Source organism: Leucoraja erinacea, unplaced genomic scaffold (assembly GCF_028641065.1).
Source record: "Leucoraja erinacea ecotype New England unplaced genomic scaffold, Leri_hhj_1 Leri_60S, whole genome shotgun sequence".
Classification (NCBI taxonomy): domain Eukaryota; kingdom Metazoa; phylum Chordata; class Chondrichthyes; order Rajiformes; family Rajidae; genus Leucoraja; species Leucoraja erinaceus.
Window position 1 is genome coordinate 560,194 of NW_026576520.1, and position 16,617 is coordinate 576,810.

The 16,617-nt window shown below is 49.9% G+C and overlaps 1 protein-coding gene across 1 annotated transcript; it reads left to right on the forward strand.

Moving 5' to 3' along the window:
- Positions 1 to 674: 674 nt before the first annotated feature.
- On the forward strand, positions 675 to 14,089 carry LOC129694293 (sepiapterin reductase-like). Its single transcript, XM_055631003.1, has 3 exons — positions 675 to 1,007; positions 7,239 to 7,529; positions 11,393 to 14,089. Exons 1-3 carry the CDS (start codon positions 698 to 700, stop codon positions 11,581 to 11,583), a joined length of 792 nt encoding a protein of 263 aa, XP_055486978.1. The 5' UTR covers positions 675 to 697; the 3' UTR covers positions 11,584 to 14,089.
- The last annotated feature ends 2,528 nt before the right edge of the window (positions 14,090 to 16,617 follow it).

Sequence of the window (16,617 nt, forward strand, 5' to 3'; positions counted from 1 at the left end):
TAATGTTACTTTGTCTGCACAGCAAGATCCCACTGAAGGGCACACCGTGCAGGAGGCGACCAATCCCGCCTGCTAAGAGAAACGCTGACTGAACAAATATTATTTCGCAACACAGAGCAAACAGTCGCGGCCAAAGATCGTATAGCTCTGCTTATAGCTCTGCTATAAGATCTTTGGTCGCGGCTGCAGAGAGAGCGAGGGGGAGGGAGCGAGAGGGAGAGAGGGAGGGAAAGGGGAAGAGAGAGAGGAAGGAGGGAGGGGGAGAGGGAAGGAGAGCGGCAGAGAGGGAGAGAGAGAGAGAGAGAGAGAAAGGGGGAGAGGGAGCCAAAGAGGAGGGGAGAGAGGGAGAGAGAAGAGCGGCAGAGAGGGAAGGTAAGGGGGAGAGAGAGAGGTGTGGAGAGAGGGAGAGAAGGGAGAGAGGAGAGAGGGAAGGTAAGGGAGAGAGAGAGAGGTGTGGAGAGAGGGAGAGAGGGAAGGTAAGGGGGAGAGAGAGAGAGGTGTGGGAGAGAGGGAGAGAAGGGAGAGGGAGAGAGGGAAGGTAAGGGGGAGAGAGGAGGGAAGAACGTGAGGGGAGAGAAGGAGGGGAGAGAGTGAAGGGAGGGAGAGAAGGAGGGAGAGAGTGAAGGGAGGGAGAGAAGGAGGGGAGAGAGTGAAGGGAGGGAGAGAAGGAGGGAGAGGGAGAGAAGGAGGGAGAGAGATGGCTGTCCAGCCGGGTGTAAAGGGCACCAGTCTGTGCATCGTTACTGGGGCGTCCCGGGGTCTGGGCCGGTCGCTGGCGTTGGATTTATCCGCCAGTCTACAGCCCGGCTCCCAGCTGGTGGTGGCGGCCCGGGGCGGGGAAGCGCTGCGGGAGTTGCAGGATGGGGCAGCGGGGTCGGGGGTGGACGTCTGCCCGGTGCAGGCTGACCTGAGCGGGGACGCGGGGCTACGGGAGGTGGTGCGGGCGGTGCAGCGGCAACAGCAACAACACGGAGCTCCGGACAGGCTGCTGATCATCAACAATGCCGGTGAGTGAGCACCGCCTAGCGAGCGGGACACACACGTTAGACACGTCACCCTAGAGAGTCACACAGTGATACAGCGTGGAAACTGGCCCTTCCACCCTACTTGCCCATACCGACCCAACAATGTCCCATCTACACTAGACCCATCCACACCAGTCCCATCCACATTTGTCCCGTCTACACTTGTCCCATCCACACCAGTCCCATCTACTAGTGCCATCAACACCAGTCCCATATACACCAGTCCCATCTACACTAGACCCATCTACACTAGACCCATCCACACCAGCCCCATCCACACCAGCCCCATCTACACCAGTCCCGTCTACACCTGTCCCGTCTACACCCGTCCCGTCTACACCCGTCCCATCTACACCAGTCCCATCTACACCAGTCCCATCTCTACTAGTGCCATCAACACCAGTCCCATATACACCAGTCCCATCTACACTAGACCCATCTACACTAGACCCATCCACACCAGCCCCATCCACACCAGCCCCATCCACACCTGTCCCGTCTACACCTGTCCCGTCTACACCCGTCCCATCTACACCAGTCCCATCTACACCAGTCCCATCTCTACTAGTGCCATCAACACCAGTCCCATCCACACCAGTCCCATCTACACCAGTCCCATCTACATGTCCCATCTACACCAGTCCCATCTACACCAGTCTCATCTACATGTCCCATCTACACCAATCCCATCTGCACTAGACCCATCTGCACCAGTCCCATCTGCACCAGTCCCATCTGCACTAATCCCATCTACACCAGACTTATCTATACTTGTCCCATCTGAACTAGTCCCATCTACACTAGTCCCATCCACACCAATCTCATCTACACCAGTCCCATCTGCACCAGTCCCATCTACCACACCAATCTCATCTACACCAGTCCCATCTACACCAGTCCCATTTACACCAGTCCCATCCACACCAATCTCATCTACACCAGTCCCATCCACACCAATCTCATCTACACCAGTCCCATCTACACCAGTCCCATCCACACCAGTCCCATCTACACCAGTCCCATCTACACCAGTCCCATCTACACTAGTCTCATCTCCACTACTCCCACCTGCCTGTGTTTGTCCCATATCCATCTAAACCTGTCCTATCCATGTACCTGTCCAAACATAGTTATACAGCGTGGAAACAGGCCATACAGTTCAACTTACTCACGCCAACCTAGAGACCTGCATTTGCCCATATCCTTCCCAAACTTTCCTATCATTGTACTGATAGTCATTTACAGCGTGGAAACAGGCCCTTCTCCCAACTCACCCACACCGGCCAACGATGTCCCAGCTACACTAGTCCCACCTGCCTGCGCTTGGTCCATATCCCTCCAAACCTGTCCTATCCATGAATCTGTCTAACTGTTTCTTAAATGATGGGATAGTCCCAGCCTCAACTACGTGCTCTGGCAGCTTGTTCCATACACCCGCCACCCTCTGTGTGCAAATTCCTATTAAATCCTTTCCCCTTCACTTTGAACCTTTGGCCTCTGGTCCTTGATTCCCCTACTCTGGGCAAGAGAGTCTGTGTATCTACCCGATCTATTCCTCTCATGATTTATTACACTATAAGATCTCCCCTCATCCTCCTGCGCTCCATGGGAGACCCAGCCTGTTCAACCTCTCCCTTTAGCACACGCCCTCTAGTCCTGGCAACATCCTCGTAAAAAATTTTCTGAACCCTTTCAAGCTTGACACAATGTATTTTAAATGTGGGGATAACCATATAATCATATAATAATTACAGCACGGAAACAGGCCATCTCGGCCCTACAAGTCCGTGCCGAACAACTTTTTTTCCTCTTAGTCCCACCTGCCTGCACTCATACCATAACCCTCCATTCCCTTCTCATCCATATGCCTATCCAATTTATTTTTAAATGATACCTTAGTCCCACCTGCCTCCACCACTTCCACTGGAAGCTCATTCCACACCGCTACCACTCTCTGAGTAAAGAAGTTCCCCCTCATATTGCCCCTAAACTTCTGTCCCTTAATTCTGAAGTCATGTCCTCTTGTTTGAATCTTCCCTATTCTCAAAGGGAAAAGCTTGTCCACATCAACTCTGCCTATCCCTCTCATCATTTTAAAGACCTCTATCAAGTCCCCCCTTAACCTTCTGCGCTCCAGAGAATAAAGCCCTAACTTGTTCAACCTTTCTCTGTAACTTAGTTGTTGAAACCCAGGCAACATTCTAGTAAATCTCCTCTGTACTCTCTCTATTTTGTTGACATCCTTCCTATAATTGGGCGACCAAAATTGTACACCGTACTCCAGATTTGGTCTCACCAATGCCTTGTACAATTGTAACATTACATCCCAGCTTCTATACTCAATGCTCTGATTTATAAAGGCTAGCATACCAAAAGCTTTCTTTACCACCCTATCTATATGAGATTCCACCTTCAAGGAACTATGCACGGTTATACCCAGATCCCTGCATTCAACTGCATTCTTCAATTCCCTACCATTTACCATGTACGTCCTATTTTGATTTGTCCTGCCAAGGTGTAGCACCTCACATTTATCAGCATTGTCAGGATAGTATTGGCCCTTTGGCCCAACGCCCACCCCAACCAACATGTCCCATCTGCACTAGTCTCACCTGCCTGCATTTGGCCCATTTCCCTCTCAACCTGTCCTATCCATAAATACCTGTCCAAATATAAATATACATAGTGGAAACAGGCCCTTCGGCCCATTGTGCCCACACTGACATTGAAGCCTGCTTTTGGCCCACCTGCCTCTAAACATGTCCTATACACGTACCTGTCCAAATGCCTTTTAAATGCTGTTATAGTCCCTGACTCAACTACCTCCTCTGGTCTGAAGAAGGGTTTCGACCCGAAACGTTGCCTATTTCCATCGCTCCATAGATGCTGCCTCGCCTGCTGAGTTTCTCCGGCATTTTTGTCTTACCTCCTCTGGCAGCTCATTTCATAAACCCACCACCCTCTGTGTGAAAAGCTATCCTATCCATGTACCAAAGTTAGACACAAAGTGCTGGAGTAACTCAGCGGATCAGGCAACGTCTCTGGAGAAAAGGAACAGGTTATTCCCAATCCTCCTCTTCTTTTCCAGTCCATCTTGTTACAAATGTTGACCTCGATGTCATCGACCGTCCTGGGATGATTCCTGGGATGTCAGGACTGTCTTATGAAGAAAGACTGGATAGACTTGGTTTATACTCTCTAGAATTTAGAAGATTGAGAGGGGATCTTATAGAAACTTACAAAATTCTTAAGGGGATGGACAGGCTAGATGCAGGAAGATTGTTCCCGATGTAGGGGAAGTCCAGGACAAGGGGTCACAGCTTAAGGATAAAGGGGAAATCCTTTAAAAAATTTGGAGAGATGAGAAGAACTTTTTTCTCACGCAGAGAGTGGTGAATCTCTGGAACTCTCTGCCACAGAGGGTAGTTGAGGCCAGTTCATTGGCTATATTTAAGAGGGAGTTAGATGTGGCCCTTGTGGCTAAGGGGATCAGGGGGTATGGAGAGAAGGCAGGTACGGGATACTGAGTTGGATGATCAGCCATGATCATATTGAATGGCGGTGCAGGCTCGAAGGGCCGAATGGCCTACTCCTGCACCTAATTTTCTATGTTTTCTATGTTTCTATGTCCTGAAAATGACGCGAGCTTCCGGCGACAATCAGTGGGAGCCATCACTTGTCACGATAGATGATGGTGGTAGCATAATTAGCTTGGGATACCTCCAGTTTCCAGCCCCGCCACATGGACGCTTCTGCTGTGGGGCTGTAATTCCTAATTAAAAGATGTGATAGTCCCAGCCTCAACTACCTCCTCCGGCAGATCGTTCCATACACCCACCACCCTCTATCTGAACCCTCCAGGTTTGTAGAAACATAGAAAATAGGTGAAGGAGGAGGCCATTCGGCCCTTCAAGCCAGCACCGCCATTCATTGTGATCATGGCTGATCGTCCCCAATCAATAACCAGTGCCTGCCTTCTCCCCATATCCCTTGACTCCACTAGCCCCTAGAGCTCTATCTAACTCTCTCTTAAATCCATCCAGTGACTTGGCCTCCACTGCCCTCTGTGGCAGGGAATTCCACAAATTCACAACACTCTGGGTGAAAAAGTTTAGTCTTAGTCTTAAATGATCTCTCTATTATTCTAAGAAGGTTCCTATTAAGTCTTTCACATAACAATGTACGCTCCAAGTCCCTCTTTGTATTTTTCCTTGTCTTATCAAATGGCATTTTGAGGTCACATAGGTGACAGCTTTGCCCATGTCACCCTTTTTAACTACTTAAAGTGATACATCATGGAAACAGGCCCTTCGGCCCAACTTGGCAATGCCAACCAACATATCCCATCTACATACGTGACAATAAACTAGACTAAACTAAACAAGTGTAGATGTGTAGGAAGCAACTGCAGATGCTGGTTTACACCGAAGATAGACACAAAAAGCTGGAGTAACTCACCGGTGGGGTCTGGAGAGAAGGAACAGGTGATGTTTTTGGACAAGGAAAAGAGGTTTCAGATCTGAAGAAAGGTCTCAACCCAAAATTTCACTAATTCCTTCTCTCCAGAGATGCTGCCTGTCCCGCTGAGTTATAGACAATTGACAATAGGTGCAGGAGTAGGCCATTCGGCCCATAGAGCCAGCACCGCCATTCAATGTGATCATGGCTGATCATCCCCAATCAGTACCCCGTTCCTGCCTTCTCCCCATATCCCCTGACTCCGCTATCTTTAAGAGCCCTATCTAGCTCTCTCTTGAAAGTATCCAGAGAACCGGCCTCCACCGCCCTCTGAGGCAGAGAATTCCACAGACTCACAACTCTCCGTGTGAAAAAGTGTTTCCTCATCTCCATTCTAAATGTCTTACCTCTTATTCATAAACTGTGGCCCCTGGTTCTGGACTCCCCCAACATCAGGAACATATTAATCCAGGATTTAAGAGAATCAGGCCATTTGGCCCATCAAGTCTATTCCACCATTTAATCATGGCTGATCTATCTCTCCCTCCTAACTCCATTCTCCTGCCTTCTCCCCATAACCCCTGTTGCCCGTACTAAACTTGTATCTTTCTCCCCCATGTCAATCTTTAGTGTAGATGGGGCATGTTGGTGGGTGTGGGCAGGTGGGACTAGTGTAGATGGGGCATGTTGGTGGGTGTGGGCAGGTGGGACTAGTGTAGATGGGGCATGTTGGTGGGTGTGGGCAGGTGGGACTAGTGTAGATGGGGCATGTTGGTCGGTGTGGGCAGGTGGGACTAGTGTAGATGGGGCATGTTGGTCTGTGGGCAGGTGGGACTAGTGTAGATGGGGCATGTTGGTCAATGGTGGGCAGGTGGGACTAGTGTAGATGGGGCATGTTGGTCGGGGGGGCAGGTGGGACTAGTGTAGATGGGGCATGTTGGTCGGTGTGGGCAGGTGGGACTAGTGTAGATGGGGCATGTTGGTGGGTGTGGGCAGGTGGGACTAGTGTAGATGGGGCATGTTGGTCTGTGGGCAGGTGGGCTTAGTGTATATGGGGCATGTTGGTCGCCTAGTGTAGATGGGGCATGTTGGTCTGTGGGCAGGTGGGACTAGTGTAGATGGGGCATGTTGGTCTGTGGGCAGGTGGGACTAGTGTAGATGGGGCATGTTGGTCGGTGTGGGCAGGTGGGACTATGTAGATGGGGCATGTTGGTGGGTGTGGGCAGGTGGGACTAGTGTAGACGGGGCATGTTGGTCGGGGTGGGTCAAGGTGGGACTAGTGTAGATGGGGACAGTGTAGACGGGGCTGTGTGGGCAGGTGGGACTAGTGTAGATGGGGCATGGTGGGTGTGGGCAGGTGGGACTAGTGTAGATGGGGCATGTTGGTCTGTGTGGGCAGTTGGGACTAGTGTAGATGGGGCATGTTGGTGGGTGTGGGGCAGGTGGGACTAGTGTAGATGGGGCATGTTGGTGGGTGTGGGCAGGTGGGACTAGTGTGGATGGGGCATGTTGGTGGGTGTGGGCAGGTGGGACTAGTGTAGATGGGGCATGTTGGTGGGTGTGGGCAGTTGGGACTAGTGTAGATGGGGCATGTTGGTGGGTGTGGGCAGGTGGGACTAGTGTAGATGGGGCATGTTGGTCGGTGTGGGCAGGTGGGACTAGTGTAGATGGGGCATGTTGGTGGGTGTGGGCAGGTGGGACTAGTGTGGATGGGGCCTGTTTCCACGCTGTATAACTGCAGGACTCCTCCATCAGGCACTCTGGGAGATATCTCCAAGCACATGGTGGACTTCACCCAGCCTGGGGAGGTCACCAGCTACATGGACCTCAACTTCATGTCTCCTACATGCCTCACGGCCGCGCTGCTCCAGGCCTTCCCCAGGAGGGAGAACTTCCAACGGACGGTGGTGAACATCAGCTCCCTCTGCGCCCTGCAGCCCTTCAAATCCTGGTCGGTCTACTGTGCAGGGAAAGCAGCTCGCGACATGATGTTCCGGTGCCTGGCAGCAGAGGAGCCAGATGTCAGGGTGTTGAATTATGCCCCAGGTAACAGGCCACAACTTTAGCTTCTATGTCTGACATAGACATAGAAACATAGAGAATTAGGTGCAGGAGGAGGCCATTCGCCCCTTCGAGCCTGCACCGCCATTCATTGTGATCATGGCTGATCGTCCCCTATCAATAACCCGTGCCTGCCTTCTGCCTTGAAGAAAGACTGGATAGACTCGGCTTGTACTCGCTAGAATTTAGAAGATTGAGGGGGGATCTTAGAGAAACTTACAAAATTCTTAAGGGGTTGGACAGGCTAGATGCAGGAAGATTGTTCCCGATGTTGGGGAAGTCCAGAACAAGGGGTCACAGTTTAAGGATAAGGGGGAAATCTTTTAGGACCGAGATGAGAAAAACATTTTTCACACGGAGAGTGGTGAATCTCTGGAACTCTCTGCCGCAGAAGGTAGTTGAGGGCAGTTCATTGGCTATATTTAAGAGGGAGTTAGATGTCGCCCTTGTGGCTAAAGGGATCGGGGGTATGGAGAGAAGGCAGGTACAGGATACCAAGTTGGATGATCAGCCATAATCATATTGAGTGGCGGTGCAGGCTCGAAGGGCCGAATGGCCTACTCCTGCACCTATTTTCTATGTCTATGTTTCCATATCCCTTGACTCCACTAGCCCCTAGAGCTCTATCTAACTTTCTCTTAAATCCATCCAGTGACTTGGCCTCCACTGCCCTCTGTGGCAGGGAATTCCACAAATTCACAACTCTCTGGGTGAAAAAGTTTTTTCTCACCTCAGTCTTAAATGGCCTCCCCTTTATTCTAAGACTGACCCCTGGTTCTGGACTCGCCCAACATTTTTCCTGCATCTAGCTTTTCCAGTCCTTTTTATAATTTTATATGTTTCTATAAGAATTCCCCCTCATCCTTCTAAACTCCAGTGAATACAAGCCTAGTCTTTTCAGTCTTTCCTCATATGACAGTCCCGCCATCCCAGGGATCAATCTCGTGAACCTACACTGCACTGCCTCAATCACAAAAATGCCCTTCCTCAAATTAGGAGACCAAAACTGTACACAATACTCCAGGTGTGGTCTCACCAGAGCCCTATACAACTGCAGAAGACTGTGAAGAAGACATATCCATCATAACATCCTCCAACGGGATCCCACTACTGGCCACATCTTCCCATCTCCACCCCTTTCTGCTTTCCGCAGAGACCGTTCCCTCCGCAACTCCCTGCTTAACTCGTCCCTTCCCACCCAAACCATCCCCTCCCCAGGTACTTTCCCCTGCAACCGCAGGAGATGCAACACCTGTCACTTTACTTCCCCCCTCAACTCCATCCAAGGATCCCGACAGTCTTTCCAGGTGAGGCAGAGGTTCACCTTCACCTCCTCCAACCTCATCTACTGTATCCGCTGTTCCGGGTGTCAACTTCTCTACATCGACGAGACCAAGCGCAGGCTTGGCGATTGTTTCGCTGAAAACCTCCGCACATTCCGTCGAAACCTACCTGATCTCCCGGTTGCTCAGCACTTCAACTCCCCCTCCCATTCCCACACTGACCTTTCTGTCCTGGGCCTCCTCCATTGTCAGAGTGAGGCCCAGCGCAAATTGGAGGAACAGCACCTCGTATTTCACTTGAGCAGCTTACACCCCAGCGGTATGAACATTGACTTCTCTAACTTCAAGTAGCTCTTACTTTCCCTCTCTCTCCATCCCCTCCCCCTTCCCAGTTCTCCCACCAGTCTTACTGTCTCCAACTACATTCTATCTCTGTCCCGCCCACTCCCCTGACATCAGTCTGAAGAAGGTTCTCGAACCGAAACGTCGCCCATTCCTTCTCTCCAGAGATGCTGCCTGTTGGTTTACACTGAAGATAGACACAAAATGCTGGAGTAACTCAGCGGGTCAGGCAGCATCTCTGGAAGCTTTCGAGAGCTAGATAGGGCTCTTAAAGATAGCGGAGTCAGGGGATATGGGGAGAAGGCAGGAACGGGGTACTGATTGGGGATGATCAGCCATGATCACATTGAATGGCGGTGCTGGCTCGAAGGGCCGAATGGCCTCCTCCTGCACCTATTGTCTTGTCTATAATCAAGAATTTATATATCTATGCCTTAAAAAAATTCACTGACTTGTATTAACATAGAAACTAGGTGCAGGAGTAGGGCAGGAGTAGGATTAGGATTTGAGTATAGGAGCAGGGAGGTTCTACTGCAGTTGTACAGGGTCTTGGTGAGACCACACCTGGAGTATTGCGTACAGTTTTGGTCTCCAAATCTGAGGAAGGACATTATTGCCATAGAGGGAGTGCAGAGACGGTTCACCAGACTGATTCCTGGGATGTCAGGACTGTCTTATGAAGAAAGACTGGATAGACTTGGTTTATACTCTCTAGAATTTAGGAGATTGAGAGGGGATCTTATAGAAACTTACAAAATTCTTAAGGGGTTGGACAGGCTAGATGCAGGAAGATTGTTCCCGATGTTAGGGAAGTCCAGGACAAGGGGGTCACAGCTTAAGGATAAGGGGGAAATCCTTTAAAAACCGAGATGAGAAGAACTTTTTTTTCACACAGAGAGTGGTGAATCTCTGGAACTCTCTGCCACAGAGGGTAGTTGAGGCCAGTTCATTGGCTATATTTAAGAGGGAGTTAGATGTGGCCCTTGTGGCTAAGGGGATCAGGGGGTATGGAGAGAAGGCAGGTACGGGATACTGAGTTGGATGATCAGCCATGATCATAATGAATGGCGGTGCAGGCTCGAAGGGACGAATGGCCTACTCCTGCACCTATTTTCTATGTTTCTATGTTTCTATCCAGCCCTTCAAGCCAAAGCACCGCCATTCAGTATGATCATAGCTGATTATCCAAAATCAGTGTCTTTCCGCTGACTGGATAGCACGCAACAAAAGCTTTTCTCTGTACTGCGTGACAATAGACAATATGCAGGTACAGCAGGCAGTGAAGAAAGCGAATGGCATGTTTGCCTTTATAACAAGAGGAATTGAATATAGGAGCAAAGAGGTCCTTCTGCAGTTGTAAAGGGCCCTAGTGAGACTACACCTGGAGTATTGTGTGCAGTTTTGGGTCCCCTAATTTGAGGAAGGACATTCTTGCTATTGAGGGAGTGCAGCGTAGGTTCACAAGGTTAATTCCCGGGATGGTGGGACTGTCATATGCTGAGAGAATGGAGCAGCTGGGCTTGTACACTCTGGAGTTTAGAAGGATGAGAGGGCATCTCATTGAAACATATAAGATTGTTAAGGGTTTGAACACACTAGAGGCAGGAAACATGTTCCCGATGTTGGGGGGAGTCCAGAACCAGAGGCCACAGTTTAAGAATAAGGGGTAAGCCATTTAGAACGGAGATGAGGAAACACTTTTTCTCTCTGGGCAAGAGACTGTGCATCCATGCCGCGTGTTAAATTATTTCCTGTTTCTTAATTCTATTTGAAAGGCTCTGTTTATCTTCTGTTAAATTGTTTCTTAATGATTAAATGTTTCCGTCCTTAGTCACTGAAGCCACTCTCTCTCTCTCTCTCTCTTTCTTGGGGTAGTCCAGAACCAGGGGCCACACAGTTTAAGAATAAGGAGTAAGCCATTTAGAACGGAGCCGAGGAAACACTTTTTCTCACAGAGAGTGGCGAGTCTGTGGAATTCTCTGCCTCAGAGGGCAGTGGAGGCAGGTTCTCTGGATACTTTCAGGAGAGAGCTAGATAGGGCTCTTAAATATAGCGGAGTCAGGGGATATGGGGAGAAGGCAGGAACGGGGTACTGATTGGGGATGATCAGCCACGATCACATTGAATGGCGGTGCTGGCTCGAAGGGCCGAATGGCCTACTCCTGCACCTATTGTCTATTGTCTATTGTCTAATGAACCCTGACCCTACACTGCACCCTACAGGGCCCTTGGACAACAGCATGCATGAGCAGGCTCGGAGGGAGACGGGAGACCCTGAGTTGCGGCAGATGTTCGTGGACATGCACCGACAGGGACAGCTGCTCAGCTGCCAGGAATCGGCACGGAAGCTTCTGGAAATCCTGGCAAAGGACGAGTTTGAATCGGGAGCCCACATCGACTACTTTGACCCGTAACCAGTGATGGAAGTGGGTTTTAGAACTCGGGGTACTCTAAGGTCTGTGAGGCTGAGGTTAGGAAGGGGGGGGGTTACATGTGCGGTCATGATGACATTTCGGGTCGAGACCCTTCTTCAGACTGACAGTCAAGGGGAAAGGGAAACAGGAGATATATAGGCATATCTTCCATTCATTTGTCCTTAGTACCCTCTATATCTCTTGTTCCTCTTTCCCCTGACTAAGTCTGAAGAAGGGTCTCGACCCAAAATGTCATCCATTCCCCTCTATGATCGTTGCTTTCGTCCGTCTGTTCGCTCGCCCTTGGGTTAAGTAACGCAGGATAAAGCTGCAAATTCACGCCATTCCCCTCCCATTCCCAATCTGACCTTTCTGTCCTGGGCCTCCTCCATTGTCAGAGTGAGGCCCAGCGCAAATTGGAGGAGCAGCACCTCGTATTTCGCTTGGGCAGCTTACACCCCAGCGGTATGAACATTGACTTCTCTAACTTCAAATAGCCCTTGCTTTCCCTCTCTCTCTCCATCCACTCCCCTTTCCCAGTTCTCCCACCAGTCTTACTGTCTCCGACTGTATTCTATCTCTGTCCCACTCATCCCCGACATCAGTGTGAAAAAGGATCTCGACCCGAAACGTCGCCCATTCCTTCTCTCCAGAGATGCTGCCTGTTCCATTGAGTTATTCCAGCATTTTACATAGATACATAGAAAATAGTTGCAGGAGTAGGCCATTCGGCCTGTTGAGCCATTCAATGCCCAATCAGTACCCCATTCCTGCCTTCTCCCCATAACCCTTGATTCCACTGGCTCGAAGAGCTCTATCTAGCTCTCTTTTGAATGCATCCAATGAGTCGGACTCCACTGCCTTCTGAGGCAGATAATTCCACAAATTCACAACACTCTGGGTGAAAAGGTCTTTCCTCATCTGAGTTCTAAATGGCCTACCCCGCATTCTTAAACTGTGGCCCTTGGTTCTGGACTCCTGCAACATGTTTCCTGCATCCAGCATGTCCCACTCCCTTAATAATTTGATGTTTCTATAAGATCCCCTCTTATCCTTCTAAATTACAGTGGATCCAAGCCCAGGCGTTCCATTCTTTCATCATATGACATTTCTGCCAGCCCCGGGAATTAACCTGGTGAACCTACGCTGCACTCACTCAATAGCAAGAATATCCTTCCTCAAATTAGGACCAAAACTGCACACAATACTCCAGGTGTGGTCTCACCACGGCCCTGAGCAACTGCAGAAGGACCTCTTTGCTCCTATACTCAAATCCCATCATTATGAAGGCCAACATGCTATTAGTTTTCTTCACTGCTTGCTGCTTCTTTCATGCATGGGGCGGGGAGAAGAAAGGAAAAAGAAGGAGGAGGAGCCCGAAGGCTGGGGGATGGGAGGAGACAGCCCGAGGGCTGAGGAAGGGGAGGAGACACCAAGGGCTAACAACATTGGGAGAATTCAATGTTCATGCCCCCAGGATGCAGACTCCACAAGCGGAATATGAGGTGCTGTTCCTCCAATTTCCTGTGTTGCTCGCTCTGGCCATGGAGGAGACCCAGGACAGAGAGGTCGGATGGGGAATGGGAGGGGGAGTTGAAGTGGTGAGCCATCGGGAGGTCAGGTTGGTTATTGCGGACCGAGCGGAGGTGTTCGGCTAAACGATCGCCAAGCCATTACTGCACCATTGACTAAATCAGACTAATCATTCAAAATTTCTATTAGCTGAAGGACAGAAAAACTGAACACTATATTCTAACTATGGCACAACCAATGATTTATATGTTTTCTGAAGCATTATTTCCCAGTTGAAATGTAGCATATCATTTGCTTATGAAGGGTTGTATATCTGAACCCTGATTTTTTTTTAAATGTGCACATTTTATGCATCTCCTTTGTCTTGGTTTCTTGGTCCTCCAAAACATTCCAACTGGAATTTAAACTGGAGGTGGTGGAGGGAGGGCTTAAGCCAGAAAGGGTTATTGGGAGGAGAGAGCTACTTTAAATTTAGTTGCATCTGGTTGGGTAACTATGGTTGGGTGGAGATTATTCCATGCTTTAATTGTGCGGGGGAAGAACGAATTGCTGTACACATCTGTCTTTGTAGCTGGGATCACAAATTACATCGAATGCCCTCGTCTGCTCCTAATTGGTTTGGGTTTGGTGTAGGTCTTGTAGTCTATGTCTAGCTGACCATTTAACATTTTGTAAAAACAGGTCAAACGGTGAGTTTCACGTCTGTCTGTCTTGGAGAGGGTTCCACCCCGACCAGAGAATTCAGAAGTTTGGTGACACTCGCTTCTCTCTCATAGGCGTTAGTAACAAATCGAGCTGCCTGTCTTTGGACACGTTCGATGGAAGAAATGTTTTTATCTGTGTAGGGGTCCCATGCTGCAACTGCCTAGTCCAAATGAGGTCTAACGAGGTCCAAATGAGGTCTTTCTCCAAAATACTTCCCAAAATACATCATCGAGTTTTCGAGAGCGGAGAGAGGCACGGAGGCAGAGAGGAAATAGACAATAGACAACAAGTGCATGAGTAGGCCATTCGGCCCTTCGATGTGATCATGTGATCATGGCTGATCATCCCCAATCAGTACCCCGTTCCTGCCTTCTCCCCATATCCCCTGACTCCACTATCTTTAAGAGCCCTATCTAGCTCTCTCTTGAAAGTATCCAGAGAACCGCCCTCTGAGTCAGAGAATTCCACTCTCTGTGAGGAAAAAGTGTTTCCTCATCTCTGTTCTATATGGCTTATTCCTTATTCTTAAACTGTGGCCCCTGGTTCTGGACTCCCCCAACATCGGGAGCATGTATCCTGCCCCTAGCGTGTCCAATCTTATATGTTTCAATGAGATATCCTCTCATTCTTCAAGAGAGAGAGAGAGAGGCATGAAGGCAGAGATAGAGAAGGAGAGAGAGAGGCACGGAGGCAGAGAGAGAGAGAGAGGCACGGAGGCAGAGAGAGAGAGAGGGAGGGGCAGGGAGAGAGAGAGAGAGGGCAGGGGGACAGGGGGACAAAGAAAGGCAGGGAGGCAGAGAGAGAGGGAGACGGGCAGGAAGGCAGAGAGAGAGAGGGGCAGGGAGGGAGAGAGAAGCACGGAGACAAAGAAAGAGGCAGGGAGGCAGAGAGAGGGAGAGATGGGCAGGGAGGGAGATAAAATAAAGTGGAATAATAAAATAATGTGACATGACCTGAGACATTGCTCCTGGTCCGGCAGCCTCATTGAAGATTCTCGGACTATCTTTGATTGGACTTTACTGGCTTTACCTTGCATTATGTGTAATTCACGTTAATTCCTGTATCTGTACACTGTGGGCGGCTCGATTGTGATCATGTGTAATCATTCCGCTGGCTGGAGAGCGCGACACAACAAAGCGTGTCATTGTACCTCGGCACACGTGACAATAAACTAAACTAAAACTGAATGTGCGGGGCAGATTTTTTTTTTACATAGAGGGTGTTGGGGGCCTGAAACGTGCTGCCGGGGGTGTTTGTGGCGGCAGGTACGATAGTGGCGTTGAAGGTGTTTTTGGATAGGCATTTGGAAGTCACAAGTTATAGGAGCGAAATTAGGCCATTCGGCCCATCGAGTCTACTCCGCCGTTCAATCATGGCTGATCTCTGCCTCCAAAAGGTGTAGATGGAGTCGATGGAAGGGAGGTCGGTTTGTGCGATGGTCTGGGCTGCGTCCACAATTCGCTGCAATTTCTTGCGGTCTTGGATGGAGCTGTTCCCAAACCGTGCTGTGATGCATCCCGATAAAATGCTTCCTGCGGCGCATCTGTAGAAGTTGGTGAGAGTTGTAGCGGACATGCCGAACTTCCTAAGCCTTCTAAGGAAGTAGGTGTGCTTTCTTGGTTGTTGCTTCAATACGGGTGGTCCAGGAGAAGCTGTTAGTCATGTCTTGTAATAGGAGAAGAATTAGGCCATTCGGCCCATCGAGTCTACTCCGCCATTCAATCATGGCTGATCTATCTCTCCCTCCTAACCCCATTCCCTAGCTTTCTCCCAATAACCCCTGACGCCCGTACTAATCAACTATCCAACTATCTGTTGGTGATATTGACTCCTGGGAATTTGAAGTTTACAACCATTTACTTCAGCGGCATCAATGTACACTGGGGTGTGTGTACCACTCTCAATATAGACAGCACCCATAGTCAGGATCGAACCCGGGTCTCTGGCGCAGTAAGGCAGCAAGTCTATTGTAATTTCCTGTGGTCTTGGGTGGAGCTATCACCCAGTCTGGACTTGCTGTTTCATTAGTGACAGGAGCAGAATTGGGCCATTCAGCCCATCAAGTCTACTCCGCCATTCAATCATGGCTGATCTATCTCTCCCTCCTAACCCCATTCTCCTGCCTTCTCCCCATAACCCCTGACACCCGTTCTAATCAAGAATTTGCCTACCTCTTTGTCTTAAAAATATCCACTGACGTGGCCTCCACAGCCCTCTGTGGCAACGAGTTCCACAGATTAACTACACCACCCTCTGACTAAAGAGGTTCGTCCTCACCTCCTTTCTAAAAGAGCGCCCTTTAATTCCACATATCGGGCGTCGGTTATGGTGGCTCAGCGGTAGAGTTGCTGCCTTACAGCGCATGCAGCCCCGGAGACCCGGGTTCCAGCCCGCCACGGGTGCTGTCTGTACGCAGTTTGCACGTCCTCCCCGTGACCTGCGCGGGTTTTCTCCGAGATCTTTGGTTTCCTCCCAAACACACTCCAAAGACGTGCGGGTTTTGTAGGTTAATTGGCTTGCCAAGACGTGTGAAATAAAAGTCCCCAGTGTGTGTAGGATAGTGTTAGTGTGCGGGGATCGCTGGTCGGTGCGGACTCGGTGGGCCGAAGGGCCTGTTTCCGCGCTGTATCTCCAAACTAAACACAATTAAAACATGTGACAATAATTAATAATGAACTATATATCCCTCTTCACTGCCGTGTGGCGGGGCAACAGGGCGAAGGTTGCCGACGCCAACAGCATCAACAAACTCATCAGGAAGGCCGGCTCCGTGCTGGGGGCGGAGTTGGAGTTGGA

Excerpts from the sequence above, each read along its gene's own strand:
- LOC129694293 (XM_055631003.1), top strand. The coding sequence starts at position 698 with ATGGCTGTCCAGCCGGGTGTAAAGGGCACCAGTCTGTGCATCGTTACT. Across the intron at positions 1,008-7,238 it reads GCTGATCATCAACAATGCCG|GCACTCTGGGAGATATCTCC; the intron begins GTGAGTGAGCAC and ends CTCCTCCATCAG. Across the intron at positions 7,530-11,392 it reads GGTGTTGAATTATGCCCCAG|GGCCCTTGGACAACAGCATG; the intron begins GTAACAGGCCAC and ends TGCACCCTACAG.